Source organism: Ctenopharyngodon idella, chromosome 2, assembly GCF_019924925.1.
Source record: "Ctenopharyngodon idella isolate HZGC_01 chromosome 2, HZGC01, whole genome shotgun sequence".
Lineage (NCBI taxonomy): Eukaryota > Metazoa > Chordata > Actinopteri > Cypriniformes > Xenocyprididae > Ctenopharyngodon > Ctenopharyngodon idella.
Genome location: NC_067221.1, coordinates 14,390,326 through 14,411,369, shown reverse-complemented (window position 1 = coordinate 14,411,369; position 21,044 = coordinate 14,390,326). Strand labels below are relative to the sequence as shown.

General features: G+C 37.3%; 1 protein-coding gene across 10 annotated transcripts in view; it reads right to left on the bottom strand.

Annotated features, from left to right (window-relative positions):
- kcnn1a (potassium intermediate/small conductance calcium-activated channel, subfamily N, member 1a) overlaps nucleotides 1–20,313 on the bottom strand; it is a 34,113-nt gene extending 13,800 nt beyond the window's left edge. For 5 of the 10 annotated variants that reach the window (XR_007926843.1, XR_007926845.1, XM_051875263.1 and 2 more), the window contains exons 1-4: nucleotides 15,214–17,272; nucleotides 8,100–8,549; nucleotides 4,345–4,440; nucleotides 2,657–3,075 (exon numbers count right to left, since the gene is read on the bottom strand). Coding sequence is in view for 8 of the 10 variants with exons in the window: in XM_051875263.1 (XP_051731223.1) it covers nucleotides 2,657–3,075; nucleotides 4,345–4,440; nucleotides 8,100–8,549; nucleotides 15,214–16,197 (1,949 nt within the window). In the remaining 2 variants the exon portion in view is untranslated. Of the gene's footprint in view, nucleotides 1–2,656; nucleotides 3,076–4,344; nucleotides 4,441–8,099; nucleotides 8,550–15,213; nucleotides 17,273–19,550; nucleotides 19,611–19,826 lie in introns of those variants that run through there. The other 5 variants (XM_051875251.1, XM_051875258.1, XM_051875296.1 and 2 more) reach the window with 4 other exon arrangements.
- Nucleotides 20,314–21,044: the final 731 nt, after the last annotated feature.

Here is a 21,044-nt window from a genome sequence, read left to right as displayed (position 1 = left end):
ACTACACTGTTCACAGTTGTCAAAAGTACCGACTTCGATACCTATCGGTATTGAAATTTTAAAAATGTGACGCTTTGAGCGCTGTTGAGCAGATTCATAAACTCCTCTGATTGGCCATTGTGTTCTCGTGCTCATCGGATATGTCTGTGATTGGCTTCAATGATCATCGCACAGCAGCGTTTAAAAGCACACGGAACTGTTTGAATTTGAAAGCGTTTTGAAAGCGGGAGCATTTGAAAGCAGCGGACCAGTCTATCAGCGGACTGGTCCGCAATAGACACCTGCTTTCAAACGCTCCCATGTGTATCTGTGTAAGCGCTTGATGAAGAGCTTTATTGATGATTATTTACAACGTTTTTACAGCGTTTATCATTGAAGCCAATCACAGACATATCCGATGAGCCGTGAACACAATGGCCAATCAGAGGTGTTTACGAATCCGCTCAACAGCGCTCAAAGCATCACATTTTTAAAATTTCAGTACTGACTAGGTACTGAGTCTGTACTTTTGACAACTCTAGTTCACACTGTACTAGTACAACTCGCGGTACACCGCCTTTTTTTAACATATTACTTTCACTGCTAACTGGTAAAATATTACTTCCTTTGTTGGGGCTTAGAGTAAAAGACCTATCAAGGGTTTTTAAAAAGGTTAGTTCACCCAAAAATGAAAATTCTGTCATTAATTACTCACCCTCATGTCGTTCCACACCCGCAAGACCTTTGTTCATCTTCGGAACACAAATTAAGATATTTTCGATGAAATCAAAAAGTTAATGTGACTACAGTGGTTCAACATTAATGTTATGAAGTGATGAGAATACTTTTTGTACAAAAACAAAACAAAAATAACGACTTTATTCGACAATATCTTCTCTTCTGTGTTCTACGTCAGAACACCGGCTCAATATTGGCCGGCTCCTGCGTCAACATCACACGCATGCGTCGTGCTGCTCACAAGAACAGGTGTCGGCCAATACCGAGTCACCGTTCTGACGTAGAACCTGGAAGCACTGAATGTAAACAGTATACGAGAATGACAGGGAAGAGAAGATACTGTTGAATAAAGTCATTATTTTGGTTTTGTTTTTGCGCACAAACAGTATTCTCAGCGCTTCATAAAATTAAGGTTGAACTACTGCAATCACGTCAACTTTTTTAACGATGCCTTTAGTACCTTTCTGGACCTTGAAAGTGGTGGTTAAATTGCTGTCTATGGAGAAATCATTTACCTCTCTGATTTCATCAAAAATATCAAAATTTGTATTCCGAAGATGAACGAAGGTCTTACGGGTGTGAAACAACATGAGAGTGAGTAATGAATGACAGAATTTTCATTTTTGGGGCGAACTAACCCTTTAAAAAACCATTATCATGATTGTTCAAATGAAGATCGCAATTAATCTGAAAATAAATACTTTTTACCCAGCCCTATTATATAAGCAAACTTAATTTCTAGTGCCTCATTCACACTGACAGCTTTTTGCACAGTTTATAAAAAATATTCATCGTCACATTATCTGTGGGCTGCGAAACTGGCCACAGCTTTTAAAAATCTGATCACAAATTAAATGTATAGCCATTAAAATTGTCAGCTTTCTTGCTGCAGGGGAAAACGTTGGTATATTATGTGCAGCAGAGCATAAATGCATCATACAATGAACAAGACGAACAATTATCAGTGTATGAATCTATGAATCAAACTCACTTAGAATGACGTCAAGATCTGGCTCGGTTTTCCACGTGCGATTTTTTTATTTTTTTATTGTATTGCTGCACGTGGGCAGACACAGATCGTATAGATCAGTGAAATCACTCACATTAATATTAATGTCTTGCCTATACTCGACTACAGTATCTCACAGGAGATGAATCAAGTGGTACTCCTATTGGTTGTCACCGCATTGCATCACCTGATCTCGTTTGCATAGAATAAGCATTTCTCAACTTTGTTGTATCACTGGAAATTAGCAACTCTAACTGAAAACGAATAACTTGCGGTTGGTTTGTCATTGTGAGTTGCTGGTGGTGTGAATGGGGCTTAAAGACGTTTCTGCACAGCCCTATTTATGCAGATATGTTAATTCTGGTTAAATTAATTCTGGTTTAAGGCATGTGTTGGAGAGGTAAAGGTGAGGAGAAGCAGTTAACGCAGGCAGGAATGGCAAAGACACAGTACAGATAAAACAGTTAATGATCATTGTCTTTTGAATCTAACCTATTAATCACAGTGCTGCTTTAGCCCAAAAGGCTGTGTATGTCCATTTCCTAATGTGCCTTAATATGTCGAAATCTACACTTCCTCATGGGATGAGATCATGATGATGCAGTTTTTGAAGTGGGTATCCTCAGGGCTCCTCAAAATTACCAAAACAAATCATTCCGCAAACAAACAATTAGGCAGTCATGAATTATTTAACAATTGCTAATACAGCTTACAAAACATGGACTGGGATTTGTGGTGCAATCGCAGAGCTGATGGGAGAAAAGCTCTTCATACAGGCAGCGTGAGGCTGTTGGAGATGCTCCTGGAGGGAATGAGTGAGTGGGAGATGCAGAGAGAAGAAGAGCGAGAGACAGAAAAAGAGAGCGAGAACGAGTGGAGGGGAGGGGTATAGCTGTGTAGCTCGGGATCACAGTCGCTGTGGTGCCATACCTCTCACAGACTCTAACGGTCCAGGCTGCGATGATCCAGGAGGAGATGCTGAAGACCAGCAGCACGGTGCCCGGGCAGATGGTCATGAGGGTCTTCATGACGAAGCGTGTGTTGAAGTTGATCTTGTTGAGGGCACCTATACTGCGCGAGGATGCGTCGGTGAAGAGCTTGCTATGAAGGAGCATGACCCGGCCAATCAGGTAGAGGCGGAGGAACATCGGGATGGAAAGAATGATGTCTACGTCAGCGTCGGCCACGGAGGGCACGTAGGTGAAAGCCAGCCGGGCCGTCCACGTGAACACATACTGGCCTGGTATCGGGTGAATGGCACACACCAGCAGCTCCAGGACAATAAAGAAGATGCGTTCATATGTCATGGCTATCCTCCAGTCATCCGCCCCATTGTCCACCATGAACAGCTGCAGGGAGCAGGTGAAGAACAGGGTGTATTAGCAGAGAAGTTAAGAGGAACTCAGAGTTCCTCTGAAAAACACGTGTAAGTGGATGCAATGTCAGTCAATGGCTTAAAGGTGAAGTGTGTCATTTTTTTTAATGGTATAACACTTCTTGTTTTCCAGTTTAGTACACAGAGACAACTATAAAACAAGATTGATTGATTCAAAAAGTGTTAACACTCACTGTAATAAAGGAATTGTAAAAAATAAATAAAGGCAACATGATGGATTAAGACTTTTGAGTTGTGTCAGACTATTTTTGAGTTGTGTCAGACTATTTAATTTTAACTTCGCTTCAGAAGGCCTTTATTAATCCCTGGAGCCATATGGATTACTTTTATGATAAATGGATGTGCTTTTTTGGGCTTCAAAATATTGGTTACTATTCACTCCCATTATAAAGCTTGGAAGAGCCTTGTGTTTGTTTGACTGAAAAAAGAAAGTCATATACAGCTAGAATGGCTTGAGGATGAGTAAATTATGGGATAATTTTTATTTTTGGGTGAAATAACCCTTTAACTGAAATGAAATAATATAAAACCTTGACCTTAACTTTATATAAAACCTTGAGCTTAACCTTAACTTGATGTACTAAAATAACTAAAAGTAAAACTGAAATAAAAATGAATAATAAAAAAAAAAATAATAAAACGACACAACACAACAAAATGACTAAAACTTAAACTAAAATTAAATTGTAAATGAAAAATGCAGCCTTAAAATAAAAACAATTTCAAAATATTAATACAACCTATAATAGCATCTCAATGATACTAAAATAACAACAATGGATTTCAGGTTCAACAAAAATTAAATTAGTAACATTTTTGTACTCTTATATAGTTTTGCAAAGAAAAAATATATATGTATAATAGTTTTCTATATCAGCACTTAAACCTCAATGGTGTATAATGACAAAATCATCAACAACAGCATAAAAATGAGCAAAAAAATAATACCATAACAGTAACAACAAAATGTAGCCATGCTGAAATGCCCAGTACAATTGGCTCAACCAATATCATGAATTGGGGGCGGGACTATATATATGGCCAGTCAATGGCAGATGGGGGGAGTGTTTTGAGAAGCCTGCTTGAAAATGTGTTTAAATTCTGTTTGTTGATGGTTGACGTCAGTGGCGCAAAAATGACACATTTTACCTTGAAATTATCATTAAGAGATCATTCAAATACAATACAATCAACTTTTTATTCTCGATACTCAAAAACTAACCTGTATTTCCCGAGCGTGGTACATTATTATAAGACCAAGCAAAATAACAGTGGAAAGGCTGATAAGGCATTTCAGTGCAAATGAATATGAAGATTCCTGCAGCAAGAGAAACAAAACACACCATTAGTATGAACATACATAACCACACAGTCTTGCAGCTTATGCTAAACTTATAAAATCATGCTTACTAAATGAAACATTTCTGGATTAATAGACGCTGCCTAAACCATCTGCGTCACAATACACTGCATTGCTTCACCCTGGAGGAGTTAATCCCTACTGTGTCAAGAAAAAAAGAATCATATTCCATAATATTCCCCATGGCAACAAATGAACCTCAAACATATGATTAAGTTTGATAGTAGGTTTACTCTCTGCATAAACTCCCTATGACATACAGTACATGCACAATCACGCTATGCACGTGGGTGTATTTGATGATCATGTGAATACTTGAACATGTTTTTCGGCACTGTCCTGTCATCTCAGCCGAAATGTGTTGGTGGGAGTGAGGGACTTGTTAGTTGCAATGTTAGTGTTGTACAACAGAATGAGGATTACAGATCAGCATGTTTCATAGAGACTGATAATAGATGGTAAGGTAATGTAGTTCAGTCCATAAATTAGCTTACTTTTTTGTAATGTAGGTGTAAAACGGGCTAATTCTCTGTCACAAACATCTGTAAAATAATTACGTTCTAGACAGACAAAAAGTGATTTGATTTTTTGAAAGAAACTAGCTTTATGCAAAGATTCACAAATCAAAATTTTATGTTCTGCCAGTATGAGAAAATGAGGAAAGTGTGCATAATTTATATAACCACAGAAAAGCAATTAAAAGATTCAATTTTAACAGTGAAATTAGACTCCCTTCTCCCTTACCCCTTCTAATTTAACCCCAGGTCCCAATGGTCCGTCTACGAAAAAATTAGGTCTGAAATTGTTATAAATTTCCCGTGTGACAAATTACATAGTAAACTAATTATTGCACCTGTTGGTCACCGGAAGGTTTTTTTCAAAGGTCAGATTCCTAACAAACACATCTAGAGTGCCTTGCTTTCCTGCTGACATTCACATGCCATTGTTCCTCGCTTTTCTTTTTTCTATTTTTCATGCAAGATCAAGACATGATAATACGGTTAATTCAGCTGAATGTGACAGTAGCGGTGTAGCAGTTCTCTCCCACAGGGCTAGAAATAGCACAACCATTACAAAATCCACATCTCGAGGGAACTGAGTGGTCACAGTACCAAACACCTCATTTTGTGGACCCTGCATTAAGAATTGCTTTGGGAGTTGTCTGTAACACAGGCCTACCTCAAAGTTTAAAGCATTTCAGCTCTGTATAGCCCTCCAGTACTGCTTGTGAAAAAGACTACAAAACAGTAAGGAGATGAGAAGAGCTACATCCCAGAGTAGATCAATGCAGTTTAGGGGACAAATATTAATGTGATGTCTGTATGTACTATGGTCGCTATATATGCCAAAGGTTATGTGGATGACATGAGAATTAGTGGGCTCCAAAAGACTAAGACCACTAGTGAAAATTTTACTATTTTACATTTTAATATTAAGATTTCTTTATTAAAAATTATATTGTCAGCCTAATAATTTGCATGAAAATTTAAATTGAAAAATTATCATGAATTTCAGAATGTCTTTTTGTTTTTCCTTTTTGCTTTATTGACAGCAGCACTCATGTTGACAATTTCACAATTGTATGAATTGTTTTAATGTACAAATATATTAGTGACCTATAAATAGTGCAGGAAATTACTTATTTTATATTATATCATTTGTTTATTTTAGGTTTGTCTAGATCAGCCTCAGTCCTGCAGAGTTTAACTCCAACCCTGATAAAAATTCACCTGCCTATAGCTTTCTAGCAACCCTTCAGACCTTGATTAGCTTGTTCAGGTGTGTTTGATTAGGGTTGGAGCTGACTCTCGTTAATTGTTTTCTTACTCATAAGTGTTTAGGCGAACCCTTTACGAACGTTCGGTCACAGTATTTTATTTACTTTTGGTTTCTAGGTTACCAATACCACCGTCATCCGCTTGAACAACTTGATGGAAACGCACCTAATTCACATATGTCTTCTTTTCTTTTTTTGTGAACTGTTTATTTTTAGGTTTAAATGAGATTTTTAATCCCAGAATTTTACTGTGGTCTGTCTATTTTGCACTAATAGACCCTTTTCACAAACTGTGATGACACGTTTTAACGGTCATCAATATCGTAAATCCTGCAAAGTTTTTAATATTTTAATTTTTTTAATGTTTTTTAATAATGTTTTAAAAAACGTATGTATATTTATAACACTATACTTAGTATTATATTATCTTTGCATCAAATTAAAAAAACTAGTTAACGCTGCTGTAAGGGTGTTTCTAATACAGCAGCTGTGGGAGTGATAGTAAAAATGACATCTTTATCTCTTCTGACTGCCGTTATCAATCGCTCTTTATTTTTTTCCTCTTTTTGAAAGTTGTGAAAACACTATTGTGGAGTTTTTCTTTTGCTATTTGAGCAAATGGAAACACAAAAAATATATTTAATGTATTCTCTCATTCATCACTATAGAATTTTACCCAACTATGATGACTTCCGCTTCTGAGAAACCCGGAAATGTGAAAAGGATCTATAGTCTTGTTGGCAAAGGCTATTTACACTAACTCTGCCCACCAATGTCTGGTTGGGCCACACAAAATAAAAAAAAAAGATGCAAGCCACTCAATGTCTGCAGTGGTGTAGGGAGTACGGTGCGTGGAAGTAGCTTTTGATGAGTTCAAATCCGCATTTTGCCGAACTTGCTCTTCTCCCTTTTCCCATCACATATCGATATAGATCGGAAAGGAATTTATTTTCTTTAAAAATGAAGAAAATATTTGAAAAGAGGAAATAAAGTGTTCCAACGAAAGTTTAATAATAGAGCATTTATCGGGTAGGGGTAGGTGGGGAGGGCTTTATTGTCCCAACAAGGCAGCACCTATTTAATAATTTTAATAAATATAGTCATTTACACTCTATGTTATTACTGCATCTTGTTAATGTACAACAATACTGAGGTGCAAATAGTATCTGCCACTATTTTTACGTATAAATAGCATCTAACAACTATTTGCACTTATTGCAAAAAAAAATGCTACTTTCATATAGTGTAAATAGAATATATTGTTATTTTCACTTAGTGTAAATAGCATAAAGCTAAGAAAATGCTGCCATTGTCACTTAGTGAAAATAATATTGCTATTTTCACTTAGTGTAAATAGAATATATCACTATTTTCGCTTAGAAAATGCTGCTATTGTCACTGACACCGTGTCTACACCGGACACGAGCGGCACGATGCGACGCGACAAAAGACAATAGAACCCACTTTAATCAGTGATGTTGTCTACACTGGATGTGGCGCGATGCGAGTGACAAATCTCCAACAGTAAACTTGATGCCTCATTCTATTTATGACGTACTGACAGGAAGGGCAAATGCTTTGCAACGGGCGTTTTGTCACGTCCAGTGTAGACAGTTTTTACCTGTTGCGACACAGGCGACAACGGTCGCGTCCAGTGTAGACACGGTGTTAGTGTAAACAGAATATGTTGCTATTTTCACTAAGTGTAAATACCACCTATTGCTAAGAAAATATGCTATTTTCACTTAGTGTAAATAGAATATATCTTAAACAAATGGATCCCACTGCTTATTATCATGTGCATATTTATATGAAAAACTTGAAAAAAGGAAGCACCTACCTTAGTGTAAACCCCCCAGGACAGTTCAGTCTCTGTTACCATGACAACGATCCCAAACATACCGAATATCAGGGCATAGTCACTAAGCCGCTTGCGCTTCTCAAAAAGTGCCCTCCTGTGGCCCAACTTGTAGCCAATATCTTTATTTTTTTTCTGTGGTGCGTTGCCACTCTCTCGGACCAGGCTCTCATTGGACGCCTTGCTGGGGTCCTCGCCACCTCCCTTAGAGACGACCACTTCCAGGCCGGAGCTGTGAAGAGTCTGGAGAGGCTGGGTCTCAGAGTCATGCTCTGCTAGGTTGCGTCGTGACGCCGCCAGGCTGCCCAGTGGTCTTACCACTCCTCCATTGTACTTGCAGCTGTTCATGGCTATCTGAGGGAGTGAGTGACTGCTCTCAGAGAGGGAGGGCTTGGATCCAGCATGGCTCAGCTTTGTTCGCTCAGCATGTGCCTGTCAGCAAAAATCAAATACAGACAAATAGGTGTCAGCAGCATATACACTGAAACCCAGCATTAATCTACTCTGTTGGCCCTGCTCCATGACCAGAGTGTCCCAAAGCTCATTTCTTCAGAAGACTTACTGTAGCATCTTCACACCTAAGTGCATCACAGTGACTAAATGTTAATTGTACAGTAAACAATCCATAAAGTATAAATCGATATACTTTAACATATATTTGTGTGTGAATTACCTAATTTTATAATGAGAAAAATGTGAGGTACGCTAAACGGTTTACTACTCTGACAATATGGATAAAACAAATAAAAAAGACAGGATTTCTTTTTAGTTCAGCCCTCTGAAGAAATACAATGGCAGAAATTACCCACACAGAACAGATGTGCAGCAATCGTGATGGTTTGCGGCTAAATATCCCAATATGGAGAGGTATAATGACGTTTGGATGTTTCACTGTTTGCCTGGAGTGAGGAGTGGGCTTTGTGAAAGCTGCGATACTGGTGTTTTCTCACACTCCTGGATTCATGTGTCTCTCACAGGTGAGCAAGCGGTGGAAAATAAAGAGGAGCTAAAATTGGAATACTTGCAATTAGGCATGTTAAGATCAGGAATTTTGTGCTAACGATTAATTGTAATACAAATAGTTGGGATTAACTATTTAATTGTTTTGTTCATGTAAGCCTAATACATTATATTTGTATATTTTAGGCTATTTAGAATCATATAATTACATTTTTTATTTATTTATTTATTTTAAAGTTAAAATATTTCCCTTTTTGTTCAATTGTAATCTTCTTGGTCCTCTTTATATTAACACTGGAGCCTAGCATATAATATGTGTGTGAAACCGTAAGGACCAACTTTACACAAATGATGGCATTTCTTTATGCGCTTAAATTTCCCTTATTTCAATGACAAATTATGACTGAAATTTAAACTGTAAAATTATCACGGTTATCCAACCATCTTATATAATTGTGATTGGATTAAATAACTTATATACTGTATACTTCTTATAAAAGCAATTAGGGCTGCACTGATATTAAAATTCTGGTCGATATGCTTATTATTTTAATATTATGACGGATAACAGTTACATGGCTGATATTAAAATTCTGTTCAATTTTGTATGAAAAAATTAAAAGTGATCACTAAAAAAGCAATCATTTTAAATGCTACAAAGTTTACAGCTAGAAAATAGATTTGCTAAAGATTACACTTAAAAGTATTATTAAATTATTAGTGTTTTTAAAGATAAACTTTAAGTGTGTGTTGGATGATGGCAAATTTAAATGTAAAAATAGAGGAAATGAGCATGAACAACTACAAAATCCAGTATTGGTCAATACTTATAATAATAATGATAATAATTTTAAAAATGTACTTGCTCACATATTGAACATCAGTGCCACAAGTAATCATCACAGAGATCACAACAGAACAAAATATTCTGGTCTTTTCTGTTGCATTGTTTTGGACCTGCTCTACATTCTTGTTTAAAAGAGAAAAAAATGGCTTTAGCAGAAGTTTCATCACAAATTACTGATGTTGACTACAAATGTGTGTTAGTTCTCATCTCATATTTGCATTGGGTAATCACAACCCAGTCTATTTCCACAAAACCTATTCATTAGTGCTCATTTTCTATCCGTTTAAATGGCTTTTGTAGAAACACTGCAAATTCAAAACTCAATCCACACTGAAAACAATGTTTATGTAATTCTGATCAAATGAATATGGAATGGATAAGTGTGTCCCTTCCACATACTCCGATTACAAACAATTAGACTGTTGAGGAATGTAAAATCTAGACATCATAGACACCATAGATGTGTATACATAGATTCCATATTCAACCACTCCAGACACGCTGATGCGTCCGCCATCTTTGAACAGTCAACACGCCGAAATCAAGTTTTCCAAGATGCCACAACATTGTGCAGCCTCTTGTTGTAAAAACTGCTGATGAGATTTAAATTTACAAAGAAATGGGATTACCTTTCACAGGTGAGAATGTGTTGGTTTATGTTTATATGCATTAACTCGATATTACAGATTTTTAAACTATAGTAACTTTTTAATGTTGTGTTAGCTAACGCCTTCGTCTTGTTGTATTAAATCCTAAATCATATGCTGAAGACTACTGCATATGTAAACATTCATACATGCATATAACTACAGTCGCAGACACAGTCAACTTGCTCTCGAGTGTTTGTTTTGACCATTCTAATATGGCGGACGTTATGTATAGCGGCCCATAGAAGCAGACGATAATGAGGAATCTATGTATAACAACTTGGCTTTATATACAACTGCCATATCATTCACTTCTTTCCTGGCTATTCTGAACTTAATACAACACCATTTTCCAAACACCCCATCAGCTAATGCAAGTTTGAGTGTGTCAAATTTTTAATGTCAGTACTATTAATAGGAGGCTCTGAACACAGAAGAGGCCACTTTGAAATTGATGGTATTAAAATCACTGCAACCGGTGCAGCGTTAGTGACGGGAGAATATGCCAACAGAATCATCTACCTTTGTATGAAAGCTATAATGCAAAAACACATCACTAGTAGGCATGTTTTCAAAAAGGACACATTTTGTACTGGAGGACCAAGAGAGGGTACTTGCAGTGCATTATACAAATTCACACCGTTCTCTGTGCTTACATGCGTTATGCAATCTTTCAGTGTTTCCTTCTAACGCAACTGGGACTGACCTGACAAGGTCACATTCAAAAAGAATTCATTGTAAACAAAACAATAAAAAACTAGTGTACAAAATAGTGTATTACAAAATGATACGTTTTAATGTTTGCATGCTAATAATCTAGCTAGAAGTTTAGAAACTAAAATAATTTCTTCCCTTTAACGATTTCAGGTTTAATCATTTCTGTATTTATATGTTCTTACAAGAATATTTGCATATTTAAATCTAAAAAAACAACTTTCTGATGCCAGCTGAGGTGAAATGTTTTCTCATACTTTCACTGTTATAACACATTTCCTGTTATAATACTGGCATTTTCGCCATTAGGTATCACTAGTAAATGAAAAGTAGTAATTCCATTGTCACTAGACTTTTTTGCAAAAGCCTTTAAGGGTCAATTGAGATTAAACTACGCATTTCCTGACATGATGCTAGGCATTATTGTATCACACAAAGAAACAAAACGTGGAAAATGTGCCTACTGCCTAAAAAGACTGAACGCCTCTGTGATTCTTTTCTGTAAGAAGGGCTGTTGTGATTGAATGTCCTCCGTAAAACCTTTAGAGTAAACTGATCCCATTTAAATTGACCTTTTAGTCATAGAGGAAATGAGGTGGCTAGGAAAATAAAAGAAGAAAGAAAGACTTTAAATGGTTAAAGATAGCCCTTTCCTTGCCCTCTTTCTTACAAATGTCATTCAGAAGCAGACTTTCATGGCTTTTTGGGACAACAGCATTAAGCTCTAAGGTGGTAAAACCCTTAATAAACAGGAGAACCTCTGTGACATGCTAGAATGAGTTTATTCATTATTCTGATATCTTTCTCTCTTTTTAAATATATTAAATATGTAACAAATAATGCAGAGAATTAACACCAGGCCTGTTTTCATTATACACTGTAAAAAAGAATTGTTGGTTTAACTTAAAAAAGTAAGTAACCTGGTTGCCTTAAAATTTTGAGTTCATTGAAATTACAAATTTGAGTTAATACAATGAAGGCGATTGGTTTAATCAACAGAAACTCAAAATATTATGTACTCTGAACCACATTAATCATTGAGGTTGATTTGACAAAAGAAAAAAGTGTTGTGTTAACAAATCATGAAAATAGATTTTTACAGTGTAGATAAAGAGAAGCCATGGCAGTACTGGTGCTTAATCGTATCAAACACTGCCAGACAGTTTGATAACAGTAACATTGTGTTAATATGGAGATAGGACTGATATGACTCTAAATTGCTGATTGTTTTCTTTCATGAGGTCTTTAATTTTTCATCATGTAATCTATTAATTAATTATATTAGAGAGGTTTATCAGACGTTTCACATGACATTACTCCGACACCAGAGCAAGGATCACTGAGCAAGCAAAGTGAGACCAGTCAAAAGGAAACTCTAAACACTGACAAGAAGGAAGAATGAAAAAGTATTTACAAGTAAACCGCAGTTGTATATATTAAGCCTTTCATAGCAATGTCTGTGCTTGTGGAACTGTGGATCACACAAGCCCCAATAGCAAACTACTATTAGGTTTCAGTTTGTGTCACAGGATCTTGTAACCGTATATACTTGATCTTAGCCAAAATTGTTTTTAAGCTGTTAGCCAGAACAATGTGGTTGAACAAAATGTTACAATGCACGGGTAAGTATATCAGCCTACACAGGTAAACGGTTATTTTTTAATAAAGAGCACCAGCAAAATGTTACGCATGTTGATTCAAAGTTATTTATGAGAAAAACTTAACTTAATAAGCACACAAAAAGCATTATAAAATTCATTTTAATTGTCAGATTTTTTTTTAAGAACTATACATGATGTCTTCCCTCATTTTTATGTTGCCAGTGTGTCTGCAGAGTACATCTGGACACGTCTTGAGTGAATCACTCGTGATCTAAAGATCAAAGCTTCATTTAATGATACAATTAAATGAAATGGAGTATAAATAAATGGACGTGTGGGACAGATATTAAAGGTAATTTGTTGCAGTTCTTCAGATGAAAAGTAATGGATAGTTTATGTATTCCAAAAGTCCTTTTGTTTGCGTTACCGGAGTAACATGTCTCTCATTAACAAAGCTTGTTCACAATAGAGCACAGTATTCTGAAGTCCTAAAGGTCTCGGACTCCACCCTGCCCGCTATATTCTAGCTCAACTGATAAGACTCTGTGCCTAAATGAATTTCCTTTGACTGTATACTCTCATTAGTATCTTTCCTTTCAACTATCTAGCATCAGATATCAAGAGTTTTTTTCTTTTAAAAGGTCAGTTTATTTTTCTTCCTTTGTTAGCTTTCTTCCTGTCGTACCAGTGCTGCGCTTGGGTTTAATCCAGCCTTGAAACTCTGGAAACAGCTCAAAAAAAGTCTGTATTTGGGATGGTTGGTGAACCATTGTACAACATTTTAGCTAAAGGTGCTGTGTAACCTGTTCAGGAAACCCATGTGAAAAAAAAGTGATTTAGTTTTCTATATTAAATTTTATATTTTCACAAATCCACTTGGTGAGACTAGTGGTGCAGAAATTACAGGTTAAAGTGAATCATTAACCACAGTGTAGAAAGAAGATAATCTAAACAAATGTTTTCCTCTGTACAAAAGGTGATCATTTGCATTAGAGATACCTGTGATATGGTGTGTTTTAATAAATGGACATCTGTGCTTCTCGATGAAGAACAATGATAAAGCCAGGTACTAGTGCAGGAAATGGATTCGTGCTGATTTTGATCTAATTCACATTTTTAATCACCACATTATTTGTCCATATATTCTGGTATATAATCCCTTACTTTATGAGTCTTGGCTACTACCAGCCAAGAAGATAAGCCACTGTGATCGACCTAATAAAAGGTATTTCAGGACCTGAGAGAGAGCATGAAGCAGAATGGAGACATGAATGGAGCCTCGGTTAGTGGCATCAGATAACAGGGTCAGAAAAATAAATGGAGCCATGGGAGCTGTTCGAGTCTTTTGAATGATCTGCAGATGAAGGCACTGGCACGGCAAATAATGAGGGCATCATTTGGGCTCGCTGTAAAAGTGGCACAGATTCATATAACACAGATATCTGCAGTAGTTTAAATTTGTTTAAATTCTGCACATATTAAGAAAGATTCAAGATTCAAAAGAAAAAAATGAAATGTGTAAATCATAATTGAGTTATGAGTGAAATTGGATCTGTTTTAATTCTGTACAAGTAAAGAAATATTCAATATTCAAAAGCAAAAATTAAGTAACTGGGTAAATCATAATTGAGTTATGAGTGAAATTGGATCTCATTTTAGACTATGTTCCGTCCTGTGGCAGATGGGTGCTCAGACTCAGAGGAAACAAAAAGTGAAAATTTATATGAAAATTCAACCAGAAAGCCTTTTTTTCCCCCTACAGTTTCAGTGCTGGATTACTTACTGCGTTGTTGTGCCTTTGTATGGCTGTAAGGATTAGTTGAAATTGTATTTTAAGAGTTTAATTTAAGACTTTAATTTGTATTTTAAATGCCAGTATGACTGTCCAACCTTTGCATAGTTAATTTTCCCCATTTGAATTACCATCTTTAACTACATTTACAAATTTGCACCGCAGGAAGACCCTTCACGAGAAGAGAAATTTCAAGTTTTGATATGCACTATGCTGTCAAATTGAACAAACGTCTGTATGTGTGTGTGTGTGTGTGTGAGAGAGATTTGAAAGGCACAGGGTTTTTATGTCCTCGTGAGTGTATGCATGAGATGCAGTGTGCTTGATGTCATCAAGTTGATATGCTGCTTACGAATCCATGTTTTAGCAAATCAAATTAGCCGATTCAAAAGCTTAACCTCACGATTATTCGTTTAAGAGCAGCAAAAGAACAACAACAACATACATACAACAGGCGTGGTCGCATATAACGCAGCGTATTCTATATGAGTTGCATATTGAAAGCTGTGCTAGTGTCCATACATAAACAATCTACCTTGTATTTGCCTGCTCGATTTTTCCTTTCCTCCTTGTCGTGAGGCTCTGGCCACAGTTGACTGCTGGAGCCGTACGGGGGGCTGCTGTTTTCACTACTAGACACCGAAGAGTTTCTCTCTAGCGCGCGCTCGCATTGATACGGCTGACAGAGTGCGATTTCCCCCTCCTGGTACCTGCCGTCCTGGTCACTCTGCTGCCGCTGAAGGCTGTGTTCCTGCGCGCGAGCCTGCTGATGCTGATGCTGCAACAGCAGCGCCTGCTGGTCTGTGCACACTTGCCCCGATCTGCTGATGCAGTAGTTGACGGGTAAGCTGCTGCCCAACAGTAACTGAGCCTGAGGCGCAATTAATTGCCTCTCCTTCTCGGCTTCCTCGCGTGCATTTATCTGTCCTTGACCAGAGTTTGGCAAGAGTAGCTCAAAGGAGGGGTCCCTTTGTTGATTATAACAAGGTTGCTGCAGCAACTGGTTTTGGTCTCGACGCCCCCCCTCCCCGACGCCACGCTGTACAATTTCTTGTTTGTAATTAGCACTCTTTTGGCGCGTATCCCGCGTATAAGAAATGTGCGAAGGCAGAGGCGGCGGCAGCAGATCAGATGGGGAGGGCTGCGGGGAAACGGAAGATGTGTGCTGAGGAGAATGGCTGCTCTGCGAGAGCCCCTCAGAATGACACTGATAGCCAGATGAGGCCCCTGGAAACGGATGCGGCTGGTTGTCGTAAGACTGACGGTCACTGTGCGCTCCCTGTGCGAGGCTGCAGCTGCCGGTCAAAGGCAGGCACTCGCCGTTCCTGGTGCCGCGGTCCGGACAAGACTGTACATGTCGGCTGTGATGTGAGGAGGTGGATCGCTCCTTTATCGATGGCGGTGGGGGCGGCAGACTAAAGAGCGGGGCGACTGGACGAGATCCTTCCTTCTGACTGTCACGAGCGTCCGCGTCGTTGGTGTGCTGCTGGTGGACAGCTCCCGCGTGCCGATGCCGCATCCCCTCAATATCCGCGTCTTGTTGTGGTTGCTCCTTTGCCTTGTAAAGCACCGACACCCATTCATTGCGATGTGCCCCAAAAGAACCGATCTGCCTTGTCTCATTGGTGGGCTTGAGCAAGACCTGCCTCGTGATGTCATCGCTGGGATGAACACCGCCCTCGTGTGAAAACCGCTTTATGTTTACAGTTGATAAGATTAAACCTGAGATGTGAATTAGGTATTAGCAAGGTCATGCACGCGGCGAAAGCTGAATGTCTTGGCGGGATTTGCCACTGCATGACAAAATTACAAATAAAGAGCATCACTTCACATGACAGGTGCACCGCTGTTATAAAATTGGTTAATGTTATGTGGTAAAGCCTATGTCCAAACCTGCGCGCACGTACAATGATAACCGAGTGTTGAGTGTAAGACAATGGTTAAGCAAAATCTGACGAGCATATTTAGTCAGGACGAGTCTGATATGGCTTTCATAAGGGTTCGAATTATCATGACGTTTTAATAGATAACGATTTAAAAATAGGCTAGGTAAATATGAATCATAAGACATAATCTGCGAATCAGTTTAGAGAACAAACCCAAAAGGACAATTTGCTCACAAGATCAGAGAGAGTATTAGCCTACAAAAATATATTTATTCTATATATTCTATATTTACTATAGAAATGTCTGAATTATTCATTATTTGTAAGACTGTATTCATTCACTATCCCCAAATTCCCTGATTTCCAGGTTTTCCATGACTGTCAGCTCTGTTATTTAACAGTATACGTTCTTTAAACAAAGAGTAACCTATGTTTTAGACAAAAATATTACACTAGAAGAATAAATTCTGCCCCAAAAGACAACACTTGTGCTATGACTTCCTTCTCTCCAGACAATCTCTGTTCGCTACTCTCTCCACTAGTCACAAATAGTCTAGTCTAGGTCATCTAGAATGCCATAAACACAGAAAAGCAGATTAATACAGCGAAATTCCCCAGTGCTGTTATTCCAAATCAACCAAATTTGGGACCAAACTGACTGTTGTATAATGTGGAATAAATAATACTTGAAAAACACAAGGACAACTAATAAAGAATGGGTCTTCCGTTTGCTCCGATATTTATGCTCCTTGACTGACACACACTTATCAGAATCAGTTCAGTGGTTCATTCTAGAATAAATTTAATATACTGTTGTCAAGCTGATAGTTTTGCATTAAGGCATAAGATGCGTATATTCCAATACCAAAAACACATTATGGCAAATCAAAGAGATGGACAATGGAGGTTTTTATCAGATTCACTGTTGTCATATCCCACAGCGACATTTTTTTATGCATGTGTGACTGTTAAATATTTCAACAACTGCAGACAAACAGTTGTCAAAGAGAAAAAAATACTGTAATTTTGTATCTTTGAATAAATTCTCCACCTACACACACCCCAGCTTGTGCAATAAGAGGTCTTAGATTAATTTTCAATCCTCAATCACTGAATTCCACTTCATCCAATTTCTGTGTAATAGACGTCTACATTTTGCATGTTAGAGATAAAAGACTTCAAGCATTTGTGAATGCCCAGGTATAAATAAGTTTCCTCATTAATATCAATGATAGTTTACTGAGGACACCCCATTATGCTGGATGATAATGAGAATGGAGATGAGTGTTGGAAAGAATGAGCATAAAGATGCTCTCTTTGGTCCAGGAATAGATCACAACCATGAGAGCTGTGGATCAGGTTTTACTTGCATTGTGAGGACCAAATGTCTCCACAAAGAAACCTGAAATCACCTACAATCACAGGAAAACCGCCATCACAGCTTAAATATAATGCTTAAATACAACACAATACAGCTTAAATACAACGATATATTAAATAGCTTTATACATATTAAATTAAAATCTATAAATATAAAAAGATCTGTTTGAGGTTTAGGTTTGTGGAACAGATTCAAAAGAAAACAGATGTAATGGAAAGCCCAATAAAGTGTTTTAACATGGCTGATATAGTAGACAGGCATCTGCTTTTACCAAAGAAACCCTGAGAATTCAGGCCAAATTACTATGTGAATGAATAAACTGATTACTGAATGAATGATGACAGAGCATTTTCAGAAATTCATAAAACTATAACTATAAAATGAGAAATTCATCTTGAAACATCATAATGTTTTTAATCTTTGAATCTTTTGAAAAAACAAAACTTTCCAAATCCCATTATTTACAGCCTTTTAGTCATGTTGGCAGATGGCAAAAGATATGCACAGTAAATGTCAAGGCATTTTGCAATTCATATCCATAATTTTTGTGTATTATTCTCATGCACCATTATTGTATTAAGAGTAAAACGTACAGTGTTATACACACTGCTATCAAAAATGTCAGTAAAATACAGCTGTGTATAGTTTTGTATTGTATTTTAGTAAAATATGGATATAGAAGAATTTATCAGTGAGGGTCAATTTACTATAGCGCATGTTAAAATGAAGTACGATAGCTTGCTTGCATGAAAAAGCAGCCTGAAACACACAAACACACACACACGTAATGATTCAAATGCCTCTAATTTGAAAAAGAAAAAAAGAGTTTGCAATGGACGGTATGCACAATTCGATAGCAGCATACAGTCCCTCACGTCTGATTGACAGAGACATTATCTCTGAAACACGCTTCACATTGCAATACATTCTATGGAATGTTATGACAATGATACAACAAATCAGCTCTTTCACATGCAAGGTTATTTTGAGGGGAAATGAAGTACCTGAACTGAGCTGACAAGAGTCGTGATCCACAAAGATTATTATAAATGCCTAGTGGGAGAGGACGAGGACCAGACTTAATGCACCAGACATGCTTGCTTTTTAAAACAGAAATTACACTGAATTTTCTCAAGCAAATATTCAAATAATACATTTTATGCCAATTTAAAGAAAGAAAGAAAGAAAGAAAGAAAGAAAGAAAGAAAAAGAAATCTAATGAGTTGAAAGATTTGTTTGTTAAAAATAGACGGCCTTGATGTAGTATTTGCATTGTAGCTTGAATCATTTAGGACCCTTTCAGCCTAGATCTATCACTCACACTGGTTATGAAATGTTTATTATTATTATTCATATTATTATTTACTATTTTTTTCTCTTTTTGCTTCTTTATTAATGTTGCAGTTGTCAAGAACAATGAGGAGAGAATATTTTCATAAAGATCAGCTTGCTACTCTACATAAAATAGATTTAGTTATTAATGCCACTAGTCAAAAAAAAAAAAGAGAGAAAAAACACAAATACCAACAGAAAAATAAAACAGCATATAAGAAAAAAAAACCCTTGCCAAATGTAATTATAAAGCAAACATGTAGTAAAAGGCACCTGGGTTTATGGAGGGGTGGAGGGTGTCACATTTTTTTTATCTTCTCTGACAAAGGTTGTCTGTATAATAGAAAGGGCAACATGAAGATAGGTCAGAATAAATCATCACAAAGATATGCTTCAAAGGCCTTGAGAAACCTTCTTTCATCACCTCTGGTCTGCCATTTTAAGGCTAACACTAACAGAGAGAACCACATGAAATACCAAATGTGAGGCAGTAAGCTGTGGCATTAAAACTTAAATGTCCAGTAAGTTACAGAATCTCCACTTTCTTACCTTACACTTTACACATCTTCATACGGATCCTTTTGAACGCTCCTGACTATGACATCAGCCCAATAAATAAAATAATATAAAAAAAAATATATATATATATAATCAGACTCAAAATAAGAAACACACGTAGTTTCCCCGAATAAAAAAGGAAGTCCACACCGACACAATTCCTCGTTGTGACCGTTGTCCTCGGTCTAGTGACAGGCATGCCCTCCAGCGCGTGAATATGCACGCGACCGATGGCGCGAGCACTCTCCGTGTTTCCCCTTCACTTTCATCTTCAGATGTTGAACGTTTACCTCTTGAAAAGCATCTCAAAACGGAATATAATAAAGAACACTTCCACCGCAGTTAGTTAGGCTATACACGTCGTGACTAATTGAGGGGGAAAGCAAAAAAAACAAAACAAAAACGCGAACGTGTGTTTCACGTGCAGCACAGAATATTGGTTCCAAGATCTAGACTGGACCGTCACGCCGTAGTATTGATCGAGGATCGTGAAAGGAGGGTTATATGACCTTGTGACGTGTTGTAAATTGATGGGGGGATCCCTGTTCTATTTTTAGAGCTTGGTTGTTGAGAGACTAGCGGGGGTGGATGAATAGGGTGGGGGCTCGGGGGTTCCCGTGCACGCACAAACCGCAGCAAAATTGATCTTAAAATAATGTTCATGCAGCATTTGAAATAAAGGGATTCTTACATAGCATCACTGGAGACACCATTTTGCCGTTCTCTTATATGGTCTATTGTTGCTTTTACATCTTCGTGGTCTATGCATGGAGCTAATTAAATAACAAATGCATTTTAATACGTGGACAAACATGTTTCAGCTAATAGTAACATGTTTAATGAAAGCAAAATATTTTATCAAAGATATCTGAATTTAATCCTGGGATATGTTAATTTTATTTAACATGTCCCATTTTTGAGTATCACTAGCAGTCATTATAACATGAATCTGAGTTGATACAACCTTAAAGCTTTACACACACTGCTGCTGTTGGACTCTGTATTGTGCATACGGAATATGGGCAGTGCAGGAGTGTGCATGTGTATGTGTGAAAACAAGCTCTACTTCTCAGAAGGACGGACATCTTGCATTTGTTTGCAGCCTGACAGAGTATTAGGCTACTTTTTAATCTGGAGGCAGCATGGGACATCTGCGGAGTAATCAGAGTACTGCTGTCAATAATTTTTAGCTTGTTTCAATTATCTCTT